Source organism: Eublepharis macularius, chromosome 4 (assembly GCF_028583425.1).
Source record: "Eublepharis macularius isolate TG4126 chromosome 4, MPM_Emac_v1.0, whole genome shotgun sequence".
Taxonomy (NCBI): domain Eukaryota; kingdom Metazoa; phylum Chordata; class Lepidosauria; order Squamata; family Eublepharidae; genus Eublepharis; species Eublepharis macularius.
This window is the reverse complement of record NC_072793.1, coordinates 175,865,113-175,882,102: the sequence shown is the minus strand read 5'-3', so window position 1 is coordinate 175,882,102 and position 16,990 is coordinate 175,865,113. Positions and strand designations below refer to the sequence as shown.

Below are 16,990 nucleotides of genomic sequence, written 5' to 3'. Positions count from 1 at the left end.
GGATTTCAGTCCTCTAATGGTGAAAATGAACAGAGCCTTCTCCTACCTTTCCTCCCACCCCCCACCAAGTCTCAGCCAGCTCCCACTTGGGGGGGGGCATTTCATGGCCTCCCCAAGTAGGAGATCTTTTCTCTACTACTTACAGCTGGGAGTGGCTTGTCTTGCCAGGGGTGGCATTTTGCATGCAAAATGCCCCCCAGCCCTCAGGGGCCCTTCTCCCACCCCTCCTCCCACCCCCCACCAAGGCTCAGCCTGCTGCCACTTGGGGGAGCATTTCATGGTCTCCCAAAGTAGGTGCTCTCAGCCCCCAAAGTCCACCCCCCACAGCCCCACACAAACCTAATTCCCCCCCAGCAGCCACACAGACTCAAATCCCGATTCCCCACATTAGCCCCTCACAGACCCAAATCCACCCCCAGAAGCCCCACACCCATAACCCCAGGAATAGGCTGGCAAAGGCCAGACCTCCCCCTTTGTTCCCTATGCTGGGAACTTCTAAACTTTCTTTCCCTGGGCAATTCCACACAGCCCAGGGGTGCCAGAATGGTGGGAAAACTTCTGAGTGCCAACTTGTCCCTGGGAAAGAGCACCTGACCTGACACACAGACAACCACCCCCTGACACCCCCACCACCTACAGAGAAGCCTGGCCAGCCTGACGCACTGTTTCCTATGATGGGAACCAACTGCACATCAAAGAATAAAACATGAACAACAAAATATTTTTTTAAAAAAATTATTTTCTCACTTTCAAAGTACAAGTAGGCAAAGCATTATGACGCATTACACCAGCTGTCCCCCACACAGAAAAATAACACGACTCACTTAACATCAGAGAATCACAAAAACACAATTCCTGTCAAAAACACTTTATTACTTGAACAGCTTTAGGTTACACAGCAGGGGGGCACACCAAAGGGTATGCCAGAAGTATCTTACACAAAAATAACACAACTCACTTCACATTAAAGAATCACCCAAAAACACAATTGGTTTCAAAAACACTTTATTTCTTTAACTATTTTAGGTTACACAGTAGGAGGGCACAACAGGGCACGAAAGCAGCATACTACACAAAATAAAACAGCCCATTTCACCTTTTTTGACAGCAATTGTGTTTTTGTGATTCTCTGATGTTAAGTGAGTTGTGTTATTTTTGTGAGGTGGAATGCTGGAATGCCCTTTGGTGTGCCCCCCTGCTGTGTAACGTAAAGCTGTTCAAGAAATAAAGTGTTTTTGACAGGAATTGTGTTTCTGTGATTCTCTGATGTTAAGTGAGTCATGTTACTTTTCTGTGTGGGGGACTGCTGGTGTAATGTGTCATAATGCTTTGCCTACTTGTACTTTGAAAGTGATAAATGTTTTTTTAAAAACTTTGTGTTGTTTGTGTTTTATTCTTTGTTGTCCAGTTGGTTCCCATCATAGAGAACAATGGGGCTGGCTGGCCAGCCATCTCTGTAGGTGGTGGGGGAATTTGAAGGAGGGTGTCTGTGGTTCAGGTGCTCTTTCACAGGGACAAGCTGGCACACAGAAGTGTGCCCACCATTGTGGCATCCCTGGACTGTGCACATTTGCTCTGGAAAACAGAGTGTTATAGTTCACAGCATAGGAAATAAAGGGAGAAGGCTGGCCAGCCTGTTCCTGGGATTGTGTGGGGCTGCTGGGGCTGGATTTGGGCCTGTGAGGAGCTACTGTGGGGATCTGGATCTGTGTGTGGCAGCTGGGGGAGAATTGGGTATGTGTGGGGCTGTACAGAGTGGACTTTGGGGGCTGAGAGCACCTACTTTGGGAGGCCATGAAATGCCCCCCCCAAGTGGGAGCAGGCTGCGCTTTGGTGAGGGGTGGGAGGAAAGGTAGGAGAAGGGCCCCTGAGGGTTGGGGGCATTTTGCATGCAAAATGCCCCCCTAGAAAGACAAGCCTGCCTCTTCATTTTTCCTCCATAGGAAACATGGAGATCAGCAGCAGCATCCACAAAGTAAGAGATCAGCAGCAGCAAGTAAAAACCTTTCCCTATTGGGCGAGGATAGGGGGACCTGTTTTGGGGGGCCATAACTTGGCCCCCAAAAGTCCAATCTTTCTGAAACTTGGGGGGTTGTTAGAGGGGGGTTAGAGTAAGGTCCCCACCAAGTTTGGCTTGAGTCAGTGGGAAAATGCCTCCCCCAGGCTGCCGGGAAGCCTGGGGGAGGCTTTTTCCCATTGAAATGCATTACTAAAACAAGCTGAAATACCGAAACGTTTCAGAAATTGCTGTTTCGGATTACCCTAAACATTTTGGGTTTTCTGAAACGTTTCAGAAAAACCCGAAACAACCTGTTTCGGGTTTTTTTCGGGTATCATATACCCAAATTGCACACCCCTAGTCACTAACGAAAGGACAGATGGAAGAAGATTTTGCTCCCTCTTGGATTCCTTTTTATAACTGGATTAAAAACAAATATAAAGACTTGAATGTAGTAAACATATGAAGGCAATATTATAACTGTTACTACTAATCACAGTTGAAGGATTTGTAGAGTGACATATGATATGATAAGTAGATAAGTAGAATGCTGATGCAAGCAGACTTTAGGATGTTCCTGTTGCCCTTCCTTTCCCCATTCCCCTTCCCCTATTCCTATCTTTATGAGAAAACTAATAAAATATTTATTCAAAAGAAAGGATGACTTAACATCCACTCAGAGCAGTTTACGAAGTATGTCATAATTATCTCCACAACAAATGCCCTGTGAGGTGGGTGGGGCTGAGAGAGCTCCTAGAAGCTGTGATTGACCCAAGGTCACCCAGCAGGCTTCAAGTGCAGGAGTGGAGAATCAAACCCGGTTCTCCAGATGGGAGTCCTGTGCTCTTAACCACTACACCAAACAGCCAAGAAAAGCTCTTCCAGTTCCCAGGAATTATCACGGGCTGTCAGGTTTTTAATAGGATGTAAACTGCACATTCTGTTTGAATCTCACTACACATTCCAAATATTTATAAGGTTTTCCCCATGTGAGTTCTATAATGGATAGTTTGAGTACATCTTTGACTAAAGCACTTTCTACTTTCTAAGCATTTATAGTTTCTACCCTGTGTGCATTCTCTGATGGCAAGTAAGGTTGTCACTCCGTCTGAACTTCTTTCCACACTCTGAGCATTTTTTATGTCTTCCCCCTTGTGTGAGTTTTCTGATGAGACATAAGGATGGCCTTCTTACTGAAGTTCTTCCCACATTTGGAGCATTCATATGGTTTCTTCCCTTTGTGGATACTGTGATGATAAGCAAGTCCGGAATGGGACCTAAAGCTCTTTCCACATTCTGAGCATTTCAATGGTTTCTCCCCTGTGTGGATTCTGAGATGATAAGCAAGACCGGAATGGGAAGTAAAGCTCTTTTCACATTCTGAGCATTTATATAGATTCTCTCCTGTGTGGATTCTGTGATGATAAACAAGGCCTGAATGGCCACTAAAGCTCTTTCCACATTCTGAGCAGTGATAAGTTTTCTCCTCTCTGTGGATTCTTTGATGGGAAGTAAGTTGGCCCTTATGATGGAAGCTTTTCCCACATTCTGAACATTTATGTGGTTTCTCCCCTGCATGGATTCTTTGATGGTAAATAACACTTGACCTACAGATGAAGCTCTTTTCACACTCTGAGCATTTATATGGTTTCTCACCTGCATGCATTCTTTGATGGGAAATAATGCTTGCTCTACATTTCAAGCTTTTTCCACACTCTGAGCATTTATATGCATCTTCAGCATTGTGCATTCTCTCGTGAACAGAAAGGTCACTTTTCCATCTGAAGCTCTTCTCGCATTCTGAGCATTTATATGGTTTCTCTCCTGTATGGATTCTTTTATGGAAAGTAAGGTAGGACCTACTTTTGAAGATCTTTCCGCAATCGGAACATTTATTAGGTTTCTCTCCTCTATGATGGGAAGAGTGCTTTGAGCTACGGCTGAAGCTCTTTCTGCCATCTGGACATCTATTAAGTTTCTCCCTTATGTGCCCTCTTCGTTGTTGAGTTAGGTGTTCCATTTTTTGATCTTTTTCACACTGTACCGTTTCCTGGGTGTGCAGTTTTTCATGTAAAATAAGGTCTTGGCCCAGGCTGAAGCTCTTCCCACACTCTGACCCTTCCACATGATTTCCCTGATTTTGCATTTGCAAACGTGAGCTAAACCTTGATTTCCTAGTTGAGATTTTAGCACATTGAGTGAGAATCGTTTTATTTCTTTTGTAACTTTCTTCCTGGACTTGAATTTCAGGGGAATTGGCATCTTCAGAAACAATGGAATTCATTCTCCACTTTGATATTGCTTCAGTTCCCTTTTTATCTTCTTCTCCCATTCTCACGCACTTGTGCTCTGCAGAAATGAAGGGAGAAAATGAATGAAGAAAAAAATTATTGTCCTGTCATTGGATAAACAAAATTAACTGATTTCTTAAAAGGTTTTTTTTAATTTTCAGAAAAAGTAAACAGCAACAACAATAAAGCTGCCATGTATATTGCCATGTATATATGTAGCTTCTACGAAAGGTCTGCAAATATCTAAAAATAAATTCCACATGCTGTTGTTGTGTATATGTCATATGTACAAATGTTGATAAAGCTGTAAGGTCCTCAATCTATCTAATTACAGGAGGTGGGCATCAGTCTGTCCAGTGCTGTAATATAAGTATTTTACTAATAGGAAGGGCATGGAGGGTCCATTTTCGTTGAGCATTAGTTGGACTCCAGGAAACAGGCAAATACTTTAGAAGATTATAGATACTATCAAAAATCTATGACTGTTCTAATACAAAATTCATATGAATGGTAACTTCCTCCCCAAAAGACCGAGTAACTGGATGTGTTCCAAGAACTTGGGAGACACATCCTGTAAGTTATCATGGCAACAATTAGAGACTGTACTTAATCCTTTACTAAAAATGCACTGCAGTGTTCAATATAACCTAAAAACAATTTTTATTGAGTTATAGCTTAAGATCCACAGAATAACAGGCATAGAATTTAAGACCATATCCTATTGCCTTGGCAAAACTGGGTGATCTAATTCCATTCATCCCTGAGCAGTTGAAGGCCATATTTATTAACAGACATCAAGTATCTATAAACAAATATTGTAGGTTTCATTTTCTGTATTGATTCAATTAAAGTTTCCCAAAGTGGGGGAGACTCTGAAATAATCACTGTTGTAAGGCCATATTTGGATAGCAATAAATGTTGCCATTGTAAATATTGCCATTCAGGAAAAGTTGAGAATTCATATCTAGACCTTAGCTGATAAAATGTGAAAAATTCATCATCATAGCCTATCAATTGATGCAAACTAAAAATCCCCCATCTGAGGATTTTGACACCATCAAAAATGTCCACCACACTCCATATTATATTGTCTCCTAATGGCATCAACTCAGATTTTATTCAAGTGACTGAATAACCAAACAACTCGCCAAAAGCATTAATCCCATTCATTAATACCAGAATGGAAGACTGAAGTTCCAAAAAAAACAAATAGTCTGTATAAAAAACAGTGTTAAATTCCATAAAGTTGTGAACCAAGCCATGAATATTATTATTTTGTCTAAAGGCACAAGGCAACAGTTACAAACATACAAGAAAAAATAAGAGGAGAAAGAGGACAATCTTTTCTAGTACCTGTCTCAAGAAGAAATGGCACAGAAAAGATGCCATTAGTTTGCACCCCAGATCTGGGAGAGGAATGGACCAGATTCAGGTATATAAGCTTTGTGTTTAGATCTCATCCTACTATATAATTGAGTAAGCGTATTTCAGACAACTCACTTTATACCCTGGTGCACCACCAGAGGGCGCTGCCGCGGAGGGAAACCCAGACAAGGCACCATGTCCCTCTAGAAAATGGCAATGCTCTTGGCAATGCTCACTCCCTTCAACGTACTGGAATAAGGCACTGAACAGGAGGCTATACCCACCCCCCTTCACCGATCTGTAATCAGGCATGGAGCAAGATGCAATGCCCGTTTCCCCTTCACCCCCTGTGATCAGGAGCAGAGCAGGTGGTAATGCCCACCCCCCTTTGCCCAGCCTATATCAGGTGTGGAGAAGGTAGCAAAGCCTACCACCCCTTCATGTTGCCGAGATCAGGCGTGGAGCAGGAAGCAATGCCCGTTTCCCCCTTCACCCAGCTGGGATCACGCATGAAGCAGGTGGCAATGCCCACTCCCCCCTTCACCGGCCAGGATCAGTGACGGAAGAGGAGGGAATGCCTGCCTATCCGCCCTCCCCTTTCTAGAGCCTCTTGTATTTTTTCTCACAATGGGCTTTGTTGCTAGTCAATGAATATTCTTTATGTGGGGTGTATGCGCTTCGATCTAACACTGCAGCTAATGGTTGATTCCGCATGAACAGTTTTCCCTGCTTTAGCTTCTAAATGACCTCGATTTTTTCTTGTGTTTCCACACGTGGGAAGGCAATCCTAGCAGCAGATTCGAAGTCACTGCACGTTTTGTCCGTTTTTTTTCCATCCTGCTTTCCCCCGACTTATTTGTCCATGCGCAGCAGATTAGGGATTTTAATCATGCGGAAGTCTTTATCCGATGTTCTTCCCACCCTTGCTCTTTTCTCTCGCCCTTTGAATCAACTTAATTTGATTGGCCAATCATGTTTTCTAAGCTACACACACTACCCTTTCCCTTCCCCTCTTTTTTTTTTAAAAAAATTAAAAAAACGTTGCAACATTTCTACAAATCTATGCAGAAACATATCCTGTGTCACATGACAACAGCTGACCAATAATGGGTCCATTTTACAACACACCAAATTTGTTACTTGTTGCTCGCTGACAGCTGACAGCTTCTGAGATAGAGTGAAAGTGTGATGGAGGGACTTCAGCGTTCAACTAGTTGTCTAGGCATTTCATGGAGGGAGAAAGAGACCGTCCTCAACACAACACCTATCACTAAACCACACCGCTCACGAAGAAAGCAGGAAAGATAGACGTGGGGTCATTGGTAACAATTTTCCCTCCAAATGTCAATAGCCAATACTCTTCCACAATATCGGTGGGAAGTGCTCTGGCCTATCCAATACGTTTATTTGATGCAACGTTTATGTGTAGCAATGTTTTTTTGTGGGAATTTTTTTCTAATGTGTTGGTTTGATGCAACGTTTATGTGTAGCAACTTTTTTGGGGGGGGAGGAATGAAGATGTGCATCATTTGACACTTCCCCCGGGAAAAGCAATGAGGAATCGATTTTTATCCTGTCAAAAATTCCACACGATGGACTTTGAGCCGATGAAATGTGTGAAACAAAAGCCTAATATTGGAATCGGGGAGAAGTGGATTCGTAGGACTCCACCGCGGCATGACTGCTCAGAAAGTCCGATCAAAATTGATCATGCGGAATCCTCCACCATTTCATTAAAATCTCCCTGCCCCTCCACACACTACCAATTAATTATATGTAAGATTAACCAAGTGGCTAAGATCCTCCCCAGTATCAGCCCAATAAGGCCTGACCCTGGAAACAGCATCTTCCGTGTCATTCATTAGTTGGTATTTTTTTCTTCACTGCACACACATATATGTTGATTGATGAAGAATCAAGTAAAATGTGACTAGGAGTTATTAAAGTGAGTTTCTTAGAATCTTAAAGGGGGTTAGAGGGAGTACTGGATACTAACAGGGTGGTCAAAGGCCGGAGTGTAGCTCTCATATACAAAGGTTGCATACTTCACAACGCCGCTTGCCTAGACTTTGTAGAAGGGTGGAAAGTGTGTTGGTTTCTCAAAAAAAAATAGTTGGCCGTTGTAGAAAATGGAATGCTGGATTAGACGGGAACCAAAGATCAACAGACCAAAGCTGGGTGTATCTTTCAAAGGGGTTTTATCCCTCCCCCCCTTCGAGAGGGTGTCTCGTGCTTCTCTTGGTAGCTCCTTCAAGCTAAAGCTTTAAAATTCCTTTCCACCACCCCTCCTCCTCCTGCTGAAGGAACCGGTGTGGGGCCGCTTCAGTGGCTACATGGTATAGCCTGCCAGTGGTCTTGGGACTTCTGACAGCCGCGAGCATACGTCTCTTGGAGACACCGCAGCTGCCCTTTTCGAAGGGGGCTTGTAGCTCCTAGAAATAGATTCGGAAGAAGGGCGATCCGCTGACCTGACTGGCTCAGCCTAGTGTGTTGTGGAAGCACTCCTCCCCTCCCGTCTTGGCACTGTACATTGTATTGTTCGGGACGGGGGAGGCTGAATTTTGGGCACTTGTGATTGAGATTATTTCATTGCCTGATAGGTAACAAAATGGGAGGAGATGGGTAACCAAGGAAGCAAATGGTGCGAGACCAAGACCCCTGGTTCCCCCTTAGAATGTATGATTAAGAACTGGACCTTAATTGTGGGAACAGGCACAGAAGCAAGGGATTATCCGGTTGAGAGCCTAATGAGTTATTGCATGGGAAGATGGCCAAATTATGTGCTGGCAGATGGCACCAGGTGGCCGATGGCCGGGACTTTTAATCGGGAAAAGATTAGAAAACTAATGCCACAAAACTCTTTTCCCTGTCATTAAAAAACACATCGCAGGGTAGAGAGTTCAGAGCAACGGCCGTGTGTTGGTGTGATCTGGGTTCATCCAGCAGCAGGCAAAGGAACACACCTGACTCTCCAAAGGTGCCTGAGACTGAAGAAGCCTCCTGGTCTGCCGAGGCTGTGACGGTCTCCTCTTGAGAGGTGGCGGCATTTCAGAGTCGCAGGCAGAGATCGTGCATAACGCTTCCTCTCTGATCCTGCTCATGTCCTGGGATTGAACTTGGGACCTTCTGCGTGCAAACCAGAGGCTCTGCCGCTCAGCCAGGGCCCCTCCCCAGGACCAGCCCACAGGAAAGATCTCTCTCAGACTCCCCCAGTTCCGCAAAAGACAAGCCAGGAGGCAGCAGCTGAGAGCCAAGCCGGAAGGCCCCCAATGCATCTTCAGGAAGTGGAGGGAGCGTCTTGGGGAAAACCCAGCCAGCTTGGAAGAACAGGAGAGGAGAACGTACATCACAGCAACTGAGTGTATGTGCTGGAAGTATTCATTGGCATTCCCAAACTGACTCTCTGTTATTAGAGCAGATAAGCCTTTTCAAACTCTGCCAGCCAGCACAAATCTCCCTTCACAGGTCTGGGGGCTTCCCAGGCATTAAAGGGCAGTCATCGCGTGCCCCTTCCAAGGCCAGACAGCCCTGACCCCAAACCTCACAGGATCTCTCTCTCCTCTATCAGAGGCTCCACCAGACAGGCAGGCGCTTCCTTCTCTTTACCTCCCCTCACCCAGCAATTCCCCAGGCCTGTTGGGAAAGGGGAACTTAGAAGTTATTCTCCACTAGCAACAAAGCCCCTTGTGGGAAAAAATACAACGGACTCTAGAAAGGGGAGGGCGGATAGGCAGGCATTTCCTCCTCCTCCGTCACTGATCCTGGCCGGTGAAGGAGGGAGTGGGCATTGCCACCTGCTCCACACGTGATCTCAGCCACGTGAAGGGCGCTGGACTTTGCTACGGGCTCCACGCCTGATACAGTCTGGGGGCGGGCATTGCGACCTGCTCTGTTCTTGATTCGAGCTGGGTGAAGGGGGAACAGGCATTGCTTCCTGCTCCACGTCTGATACTGCTGGGTAAAGAGGGGTGGCATTGCCATCTGCTCTGCTCCTGATCGCAGACAGGTGAAGGAGAAACAGGCATTGCCTTCTGCCCCACGCCTGATAACAAATGGGTGAAGGGGGGTGGTTATGGCTGCCTGCTCAGTGCCTTGTTCTGGTAGGTTGAAGGGAATGAGTATTGCCACCTGCTCTGCTCCTTATCCCAGCTGGGTGAAGGGAAGAAGGGCATTACCTCCTGGTCTGCGTCTGACCCCAGCCAGGTGAAGGTGCGGGGCGAGCATTGCCACCTGCTCCACTCCTAATTCCAACTGGGTTATGGCAGGGGGGCAGCCATTGCTGGCGCAGCTGGAGCTAGTTCTGTCCGTCTGAGCTATTGCTTGAGGTTTAAAGATATTGCCCTATCAGCTCCAGACAATTAACTGACAAATGGGTTTTATGATTCATTGAATAAATTAAACATGAATGTACCGTGCATTCAGCAAGCTGACAAGAATATCAATTCCTACTCTCTGTACTGATCCACTAAAGGCCAAAAGAGAGCCGTACCGAGAAAGTCGAGATTCCTGCGATTCTCCACCATGACTTCCCTGTACAATGTCCTTTGGTCCGGATCCAGCAGCGCCCACTCCTCCTGGGTGAAACAGACAGACACCTCCTCGAGAGTCACTACACCCTGAAAGAAAGAGACATTTTCTCCTTACAGGTAAAGGCACGCTCTAAAAACAATCACATGGGGTAAGATTAATAACACCAAGAATGACAGTGCTTCCAAACCCCTCTTCTATACAGATTACTCTGCTCAGCTCAGAATGGTGAACAAAGTCAGTGTTATCAAGTATCACCACAATACAGTTGTAGAGCTGAAGCTGAGGGGAGTGGCTTACGCAAAGCCACCTGCTGACCTCATGGCAGGAGAGGAAGTCGAACTAGCAGAGTGCTGATTCATAGCCCAACCACTTAACCACTAAGCTACAGCAGATCTGAAGGACCCAAAGCTTTTTCACAGTAACAGCCCTAGTCAGCCACTTCAAGGGAAAAGAAAAGGAGGGGGCAGGGAATCAAAGCCCCCAAGGATTCCTCCCCTACCTGATCTGGCTGCGCAGAGGCTGCCTGACGTCCACCACAAAGTCTCAAAGCTGCAGATCCATCCACTAGTGTCCTTCCACCATCTGTGAGATAGGAAAGGAGGCGAGAAGAGTCAGATCCTGAAAAATTGCCTGGTCAAATTCTGAGTTTTCTTAGATTTCAACAGCTGGAGAGAGACTTTCAGACACACATATTCTCTGCATAGCGACGGACTGAACAGGGGATAGAAAAGAAAGCTGCAAACACGCAATTCCTCTGTCTCTTACTCTATGCATGCCCTAAAGGGCGTGGTTCAAAACCGGGCTGGTTCATGTCCTAAAAGCTTCCGATTCGCTCGGAGTCTTTGTCCAGGCAGCCAGCCCCTTTGTGTGCTCCACATGGCTACGGTGGCAACCAAGACAAGAGCCCAGGTGTGAGAGCTCCTTTCCCCCGATGGAATCAGCCAAAAATAGAATCCAAAAGGAACCTTCACATGTGGGCCAAGGGAGTTCATCTTTCTTTCCCCCCACCACTTGCTGACCAACAAATCTTTTCCTGAAATCCCTGGAAGATGTCACCGAGCCCTCACAATTCGCTGTGTGAGCTACTAGGCATCAGACTCCAGCTGGCCATTAACATATCTCGTAGTAAAAAACTCAGCTGGAAATTTTTGAGGCCTTTCCCTGTGAAGGAGTTAACCAATAAAGTAACAGTAGAGGTGGAATTACCAAAGAACTTAGGCCAAATCCAACCAGTCTTCCACTTCAGTCTTTTAAAGAAAGCTCCCCCACCTGAGAAGAGGCATCCTAAACGGGAAGCCCCTCACCCCATCCTGGTGAATGGACATCATGAAATAGAAGGTATTTTGGAGTTTGGGCCGTTTAAAGGGCCCTGCCACTTGCAAGGCAACCCAGAGATACCCACCACTAGTTTTGGCCTCTGGGCTTCATGATTGTGGGGAGGAAGCTATGGGGGGATTTTCCATGACATAATAGCTGAAAAGAAATAACAAATGTCTTGCATTAAAAAGAACACACTACATCTGATAATCTTTATCTGTATTTCAGGCCCTCATCCAAAACAATTCATTCCACGCTCCTCCACTTTGATGAGAGACCTCCAAAGAACACCAGGGTTGCAGAGGCAGACAATGGCAACCTGCCTCTGTTAGTCTCTTGCCTTACCAACCCCCCAGCAGAGGTCGCTATAAGTCAGCTATGATTTGATGGCACTTTCCACCACCACGTGGGCTAAAGTTCAAAAAGATACTCTAGAGATACAAAGCTTTATTCCTTTGAAATTCAAACCTTATGAACCTGAAAGAGAGCTTGAAGCTCAACGTCTTTTCCACGCAGATTCCAACAGCAGCCCAGACATGGCAGGCTTGCTTACTCTAGGGAAGGAGGCCGAGAGGAAAGAGACAACAGAAATCCTCACCCACCTCCCTCGCTCTCCTGTGTGGTCCCCCAGAACAGCGGCCCCTGCCTCAGGTCGGATGGCGCCTTTTCTGCCTCGCAGAAATCAGCAGCCTCTTCTGACAGCCCCTGAAACAGCAGACAAGGAAGGGGGAGAGGAATTAGGAAGGGGAAACATCCTGGAAGGGGTGGAGAAGGGCATATTTGAAGGCTGGTTTCTTTAAAAGCTGGAGACTTTGAATAATGTTGTTAAAAATCCAGAAATGTTGCTGTTATCTTTACATTTGGAAGACGTTAATAGAAATGATAGGATATTATTGTACTATATGATAACAGCGGCAAGAATATTATATGCACAATTCTGGAAGAGAGAAGAAACACCTGAAATTGAAGAATGGATACGAAAACTGTTGTACGTGGCTGAAATGGACAAATTAACGAGAAAACCGAGAGATCAAGATCCAAAGGGATTTTTTGAAGTTTGGAAGAAAATGAGAAAGTATTTAGAAAGAAAATGGGATGTTAAAGGACAATTGTGGTCTTTTGAAGTATATTAAATAAGATAAGATATACTTTAGATCTTTACCAGTAGTAACAGACTAATAATTACAGTGTAGAAATAAGATCAGAAAATGGGGGGTTGGCGTGCTGTGGGAAGTCAACATTGAAAAGGGGGAGGGGAGAGGGTCGGGAACATATACCTATGGGAACTGAAAAGAAATGTAGTTGCTTTTAATTTGATTGTATGTTAACCCATTCAATAAAATTTCATCATCATCATCATCAAAAAAAAAAAAAAGCTGGAGACTTTGCCTGGGAGGATTTTCCATATTTTGTTCTTTTGACCCTCCAGGACGAAACTTTCTCACCTGCTGGTCCTGACTCTTGCCCTCTGCCTGGCTCAGGAGGAAGCCTTCTGCCAGGGCCACCGCCTGGGAGCTGCTCTCCGGCCCGCATCCCCTCACCCAGCTCTCCATCTCCGGGGGTAGGATGGCCAGGAACTGCTCCAGGATCACCTGGTCCACGATCTCCATCTTGCTGTGCCTTTCAGGCTTCAGCCACTGGTGGCAAAGACGGTGAAGTCGGCTGCAAACCTCTCTGGGCCCCTCAGCCTCCTGGTAGCGAAAGCGCCTGAAGTGATGGACCTCTGCTACTGAGCTGGTGGCATCTTCACCCAGAATATTTCCCACAGACCTTTCCCAGATTTTCCCACTGATCCCTGCCTGTGTGGCCTCAGGGCCTCGTTCTGCTTCCGACCCAGCTGAGTTTTTCTTTTCCATCTTGGCTCTGGGGCTGTGAAGGCAGGAGGATCTCCGTGCTCTGGGAGCGCAGTTATCTTTTTTGGCATGCCACAGCTGGCCGGCGAAGGTCCAAAGTCCTGCAAAGGCAAGAAGATACCGGGCTAATAAAGGCTAGAGAACACTGAAATATCCTGCTCTCTCCTTCCTATCTTAATTCGTCTACCCCTTTTCAATCAACCAAAGATCAAGAAGGCATATAAGAACCAGAGACGTAAATTACGAACTGAAATCACCAACTGGATCCACAATAAGAAAGAAAATTAAAATGCCAAGCAGACAGTATAAAAGTATAATATGTGAAAAAGGAGTGAAAACACATAAAAGACAGATTAGAAGCCCAACTCCATTTCTACTAAGTCTTCATCAGAAATTTTCAGTTCTGTTTATTCAGACCACTTGTATTTTAAGGACAGCAGCATAAAACAGATACCAGAACAGCTAGATTGGTTTGCAGACAACCTGAATGCCTTCATTATTTTCAAGGACACGTTTAAAAGGTTTAATAACAGAAACTGTAGTCGGAGGTGACTTGCAGGGGTGCCATCAATATGCAGATGACACCCAGTTGTATCTGAGGATGGACAGCCGGCCCAACTCGGCCCCAGATGTCCTGGAACGTGTTTTTGCAGCCATGACTGGTTGGTTGAAACAGAGTTGGATAAAATTGAACCCGACAAAGACGCAGGTCCTGTACTTGAGCTGTGGCGGATTGGGTTTGGGCCTCCGGCTCCCGGCCCTCGATGGGGCACCGCTGGTGCCAGTTCTGAGGGTTAGGAGCCTGGGGGTGGTCCTGGATGCCTCCCTGAAAATGGAGGCACAGGTCACAGCGGTTGTCAGGTCCCCTTTTTTCCACCTGCGCCAGACCACACAACTTGCCCTGTACCTGTCAACTCATGACTTAACTACAGTGATCCAGGCAACGGTCACCTCTAGACTAGATTACTGAAATTGGCTCGACGTGGGGCTGCCCTTGAGCCTGACCCGGGCATTACAGCTGGTCCAAAATGTAGCGGCATGCATTATTATGAGAATGCCAAATGGGGCACATATAACGCCAATATTACGCAAGCTGTATTGGTTGCCTGTGGAGTACTGGATCTGATTCAAGGTTTTAGTACTGACTATAAGGCCCTATGCAAACTGGGACCAGCGTATCTGCGGGACCGTCTCTCCCCATATATTCCCTGGAGGACACTCCAATCAGGAGATCAACAGCTGATAGTATGTTTGATAGAGTTTATGTAAAAGACTAAGAATGTGCTTAGAGTGAGAGATATTATGATTCAAAGTTGGCAGGAAAATATAAATGAAATAGATTTAAGTAATAAGAAGGGTTAAGGGTTGGAAAGCTGTTGGAAGTCAATAGGGAGGGGGGAGGGAAAGGGTGGGGGACAGAGTAAGGGGGAAAATGGGATTATATGTGTTAAATTTGGAAAATTTTCTTTTGTTTTTCCACTCACCAATAAAATTTTATTTTAAAAAAAAACAGCTGTTGGTAGTCCCTGCTTAGCCTCGACCAGAGCAAGGGCCTTTTCGGTCCTGGCCCCCACCTGGAGGAATGCTCCGTCTACTGACTCCAGGCCCCAGCAAGACCTACTATCTTTTCGCCGGGCCTGTAAGACAGAGCTGTTCTGCCAGGCACATGGCTGAGGTTTGGGCCTGCGCTGGCCTGAAACGCCAAGGGGTGTATAAAATCCAACCCTCCCTGCGAAGACTGTCCACCATCCTGTTTTCGCTTGTAAGGCTGACTTCAGAATTAGAAATATGCTTTTATTTTAATGATGCTTTTAAAGATTTTATGGAAATGGAAGTGTATTGTATTTTAACAGGTTGTGACCCGCCCTGAGCCCGCTCGCGAGGAGGGCGGAATAGAAACATGAAATAAATCAATCAATAAGTAAAATAACACACTCAGTCCTATTGCATTTTTATTGGATGTTTTGTGCTCTCTGATTCCATTCTTCTGCGCTGTGTAAATCCACCTAGAGAATCAGTGAGAAACTGGGCTATAAAGAAATAAAAACCAGAAAGGCAGAGCCAGGGGAGCTTGAACCCGCCTGGTTTCTCTGTATTAGCTGCAGCTGCATTTCCCTGACCTCACTGGGATCCACTGATTATGGCAGCACTGGCGCAATTTAAACATTAAAAAGCCCCACTTGCATCAATACGCTTTGACACCCCGACCCTCCCGCAGGGCTCACTGAGACGGAGGTCCCGTTTGCCTGTAGCTGGGGCAGCCCTAAGGTGGCCAGCCTCGAGGTGGGGGCTGGAAATCTCCCGGAATCCCAACTGATCACCGGACGAGAGAGACCTGGAGGGAATGGATCTCCGCCCCCAACTCTCCGGGATCCCCCAATCCAGACTTGGCAACGCTGGGAGACCCCCTCCCTTAAGGAGCTAGGGGGGGCTTTTAAGTACGGCTCCCTAAGACACGCCTGACAGCCCAGATCTGCGATCGAGGCCCCTTCCGGGAGGCGCAGGATCCGGCCCTGGGAACCGACACCCAGGCCGGACTTCGGCACCCTGCCTGGCCGGGGCGCCCCTTTGCAACCCTCGCACGAAGTCCCGCCCGTACAAGGCTGCGCGCTCCACGCCCCCTGCCCGGACCGCAGCCTCCAAAGAGCCGCCGGGGCGGGGGGGGGGCATTTGGACCTGCCTCCCCTCCCCGCAAAGGCAGTCGCAGCTCACCCGATCTGGGGACGCGCCGCTGCTGCTCCTCCTCGTGAGAAATCCCGGGCACCAGGAAAGGAGGGGGAGGAGACCGGAACCCCCTCCCCCTCCTGCCCGCCGTTCTAGGCACGCCCCTCGCTCCCTGTCCTCCCTCGGCTGGCCCGCCCCCTCCCCTCCTTTGCAAGCGCGGTTTGGGGGGTGGGGGAAGCACAGATCGCGGGGAGGGGGCGCTTGGCTCGGCGCTGCTGCCAGTTTGAGGGACGTTTATTCAGTCACCCCGCGCCCTTTCCCAGAAGTCCCAACACAACACAACGCAGCCGTGCAAATCTGAAAGGCTGAAAAGAAGGCCACGCACAGGGCAGAAGTCTCCGGGAACCGCCCCCTCCCCTCCAGTCTTCTAATAGACGAATTCGTGGAGCGCGGCGCTTCCTGCAGAAGGAGCACTGGAGGTGTGAAGGATTGCCAACCTCCAGGGGGTGGCTGGAGGTCTCCCGAGACTGCAACTCATCTGCAGCCCAGAGGGAGCCGTTCCCCTGAGCTGCTTTGAAGGGTGGACTCTATGGCATTATGATACGCTGCTGAGGTCCCTTGCTGTCCCAACCCCCCACCCCCAAATCTCCCGGAGTTTCCCAACTTGGAGCTGGCAACCCCTGGCTGGTATCAGCAGTGTAAAGGGGGGAGAGAAGACTTGAGTTCGGAAGGCCAGATCATCGATCGTCCAAATAATAAATTCTCCAGGAGGAACGGAGGAACAGAAATTAGTAGACTTTGAGTGGAACCACAAGTGACAAAAGGCACAGGTTGGACACTTGTCAGCTTCCCTCAAGTTTTGATGGGAAATGTAGGCAGCTTGGTGGAATGTTGGACAAGTGACAGTTGAAAAGTCCATTGGACAGCAGTCAGAGAGCCAAGCTGCAAGACTAGGATGCCTGTCCAACCTG

General features: G+C 47.1%; 1 protein-coding gene across 1 annotated transcript; it reads right to left on the bottom strand.

The window, feature by feature from the left end:
• Positions 1-1,017: 1,017 nt before the first annotated feature.
• On the bottom strand, positions 1,018-16,116 carry LOC129327197 (zinc finger protein 260-like). Its single transcript, XM_054975682.1, has 6 exons — positions 16,068-16,116; positions 12,948-13,456; positions 12,105-12,207; positions 10,685-10,767; positions 10,145-10,271; positions 1,018-4,348 (listed from the first exon to the last, which is right to left on the bottom strand). The coding sequence occupies exons 2-6, from the start codon at positions 13,356-13,358 to the stop codon at positions 3,138-3,140; spliced, it is 1,935 nt and encodes a 644-aa protein (XP_054831657.1). The 5' UTR covers positions 13,359-13,456; positions 16,068-16,116; the 3' UTR covers positions 1,018-3,137.
• Positions 16,117-16,990: the final 874 nt, after the last annotated feature.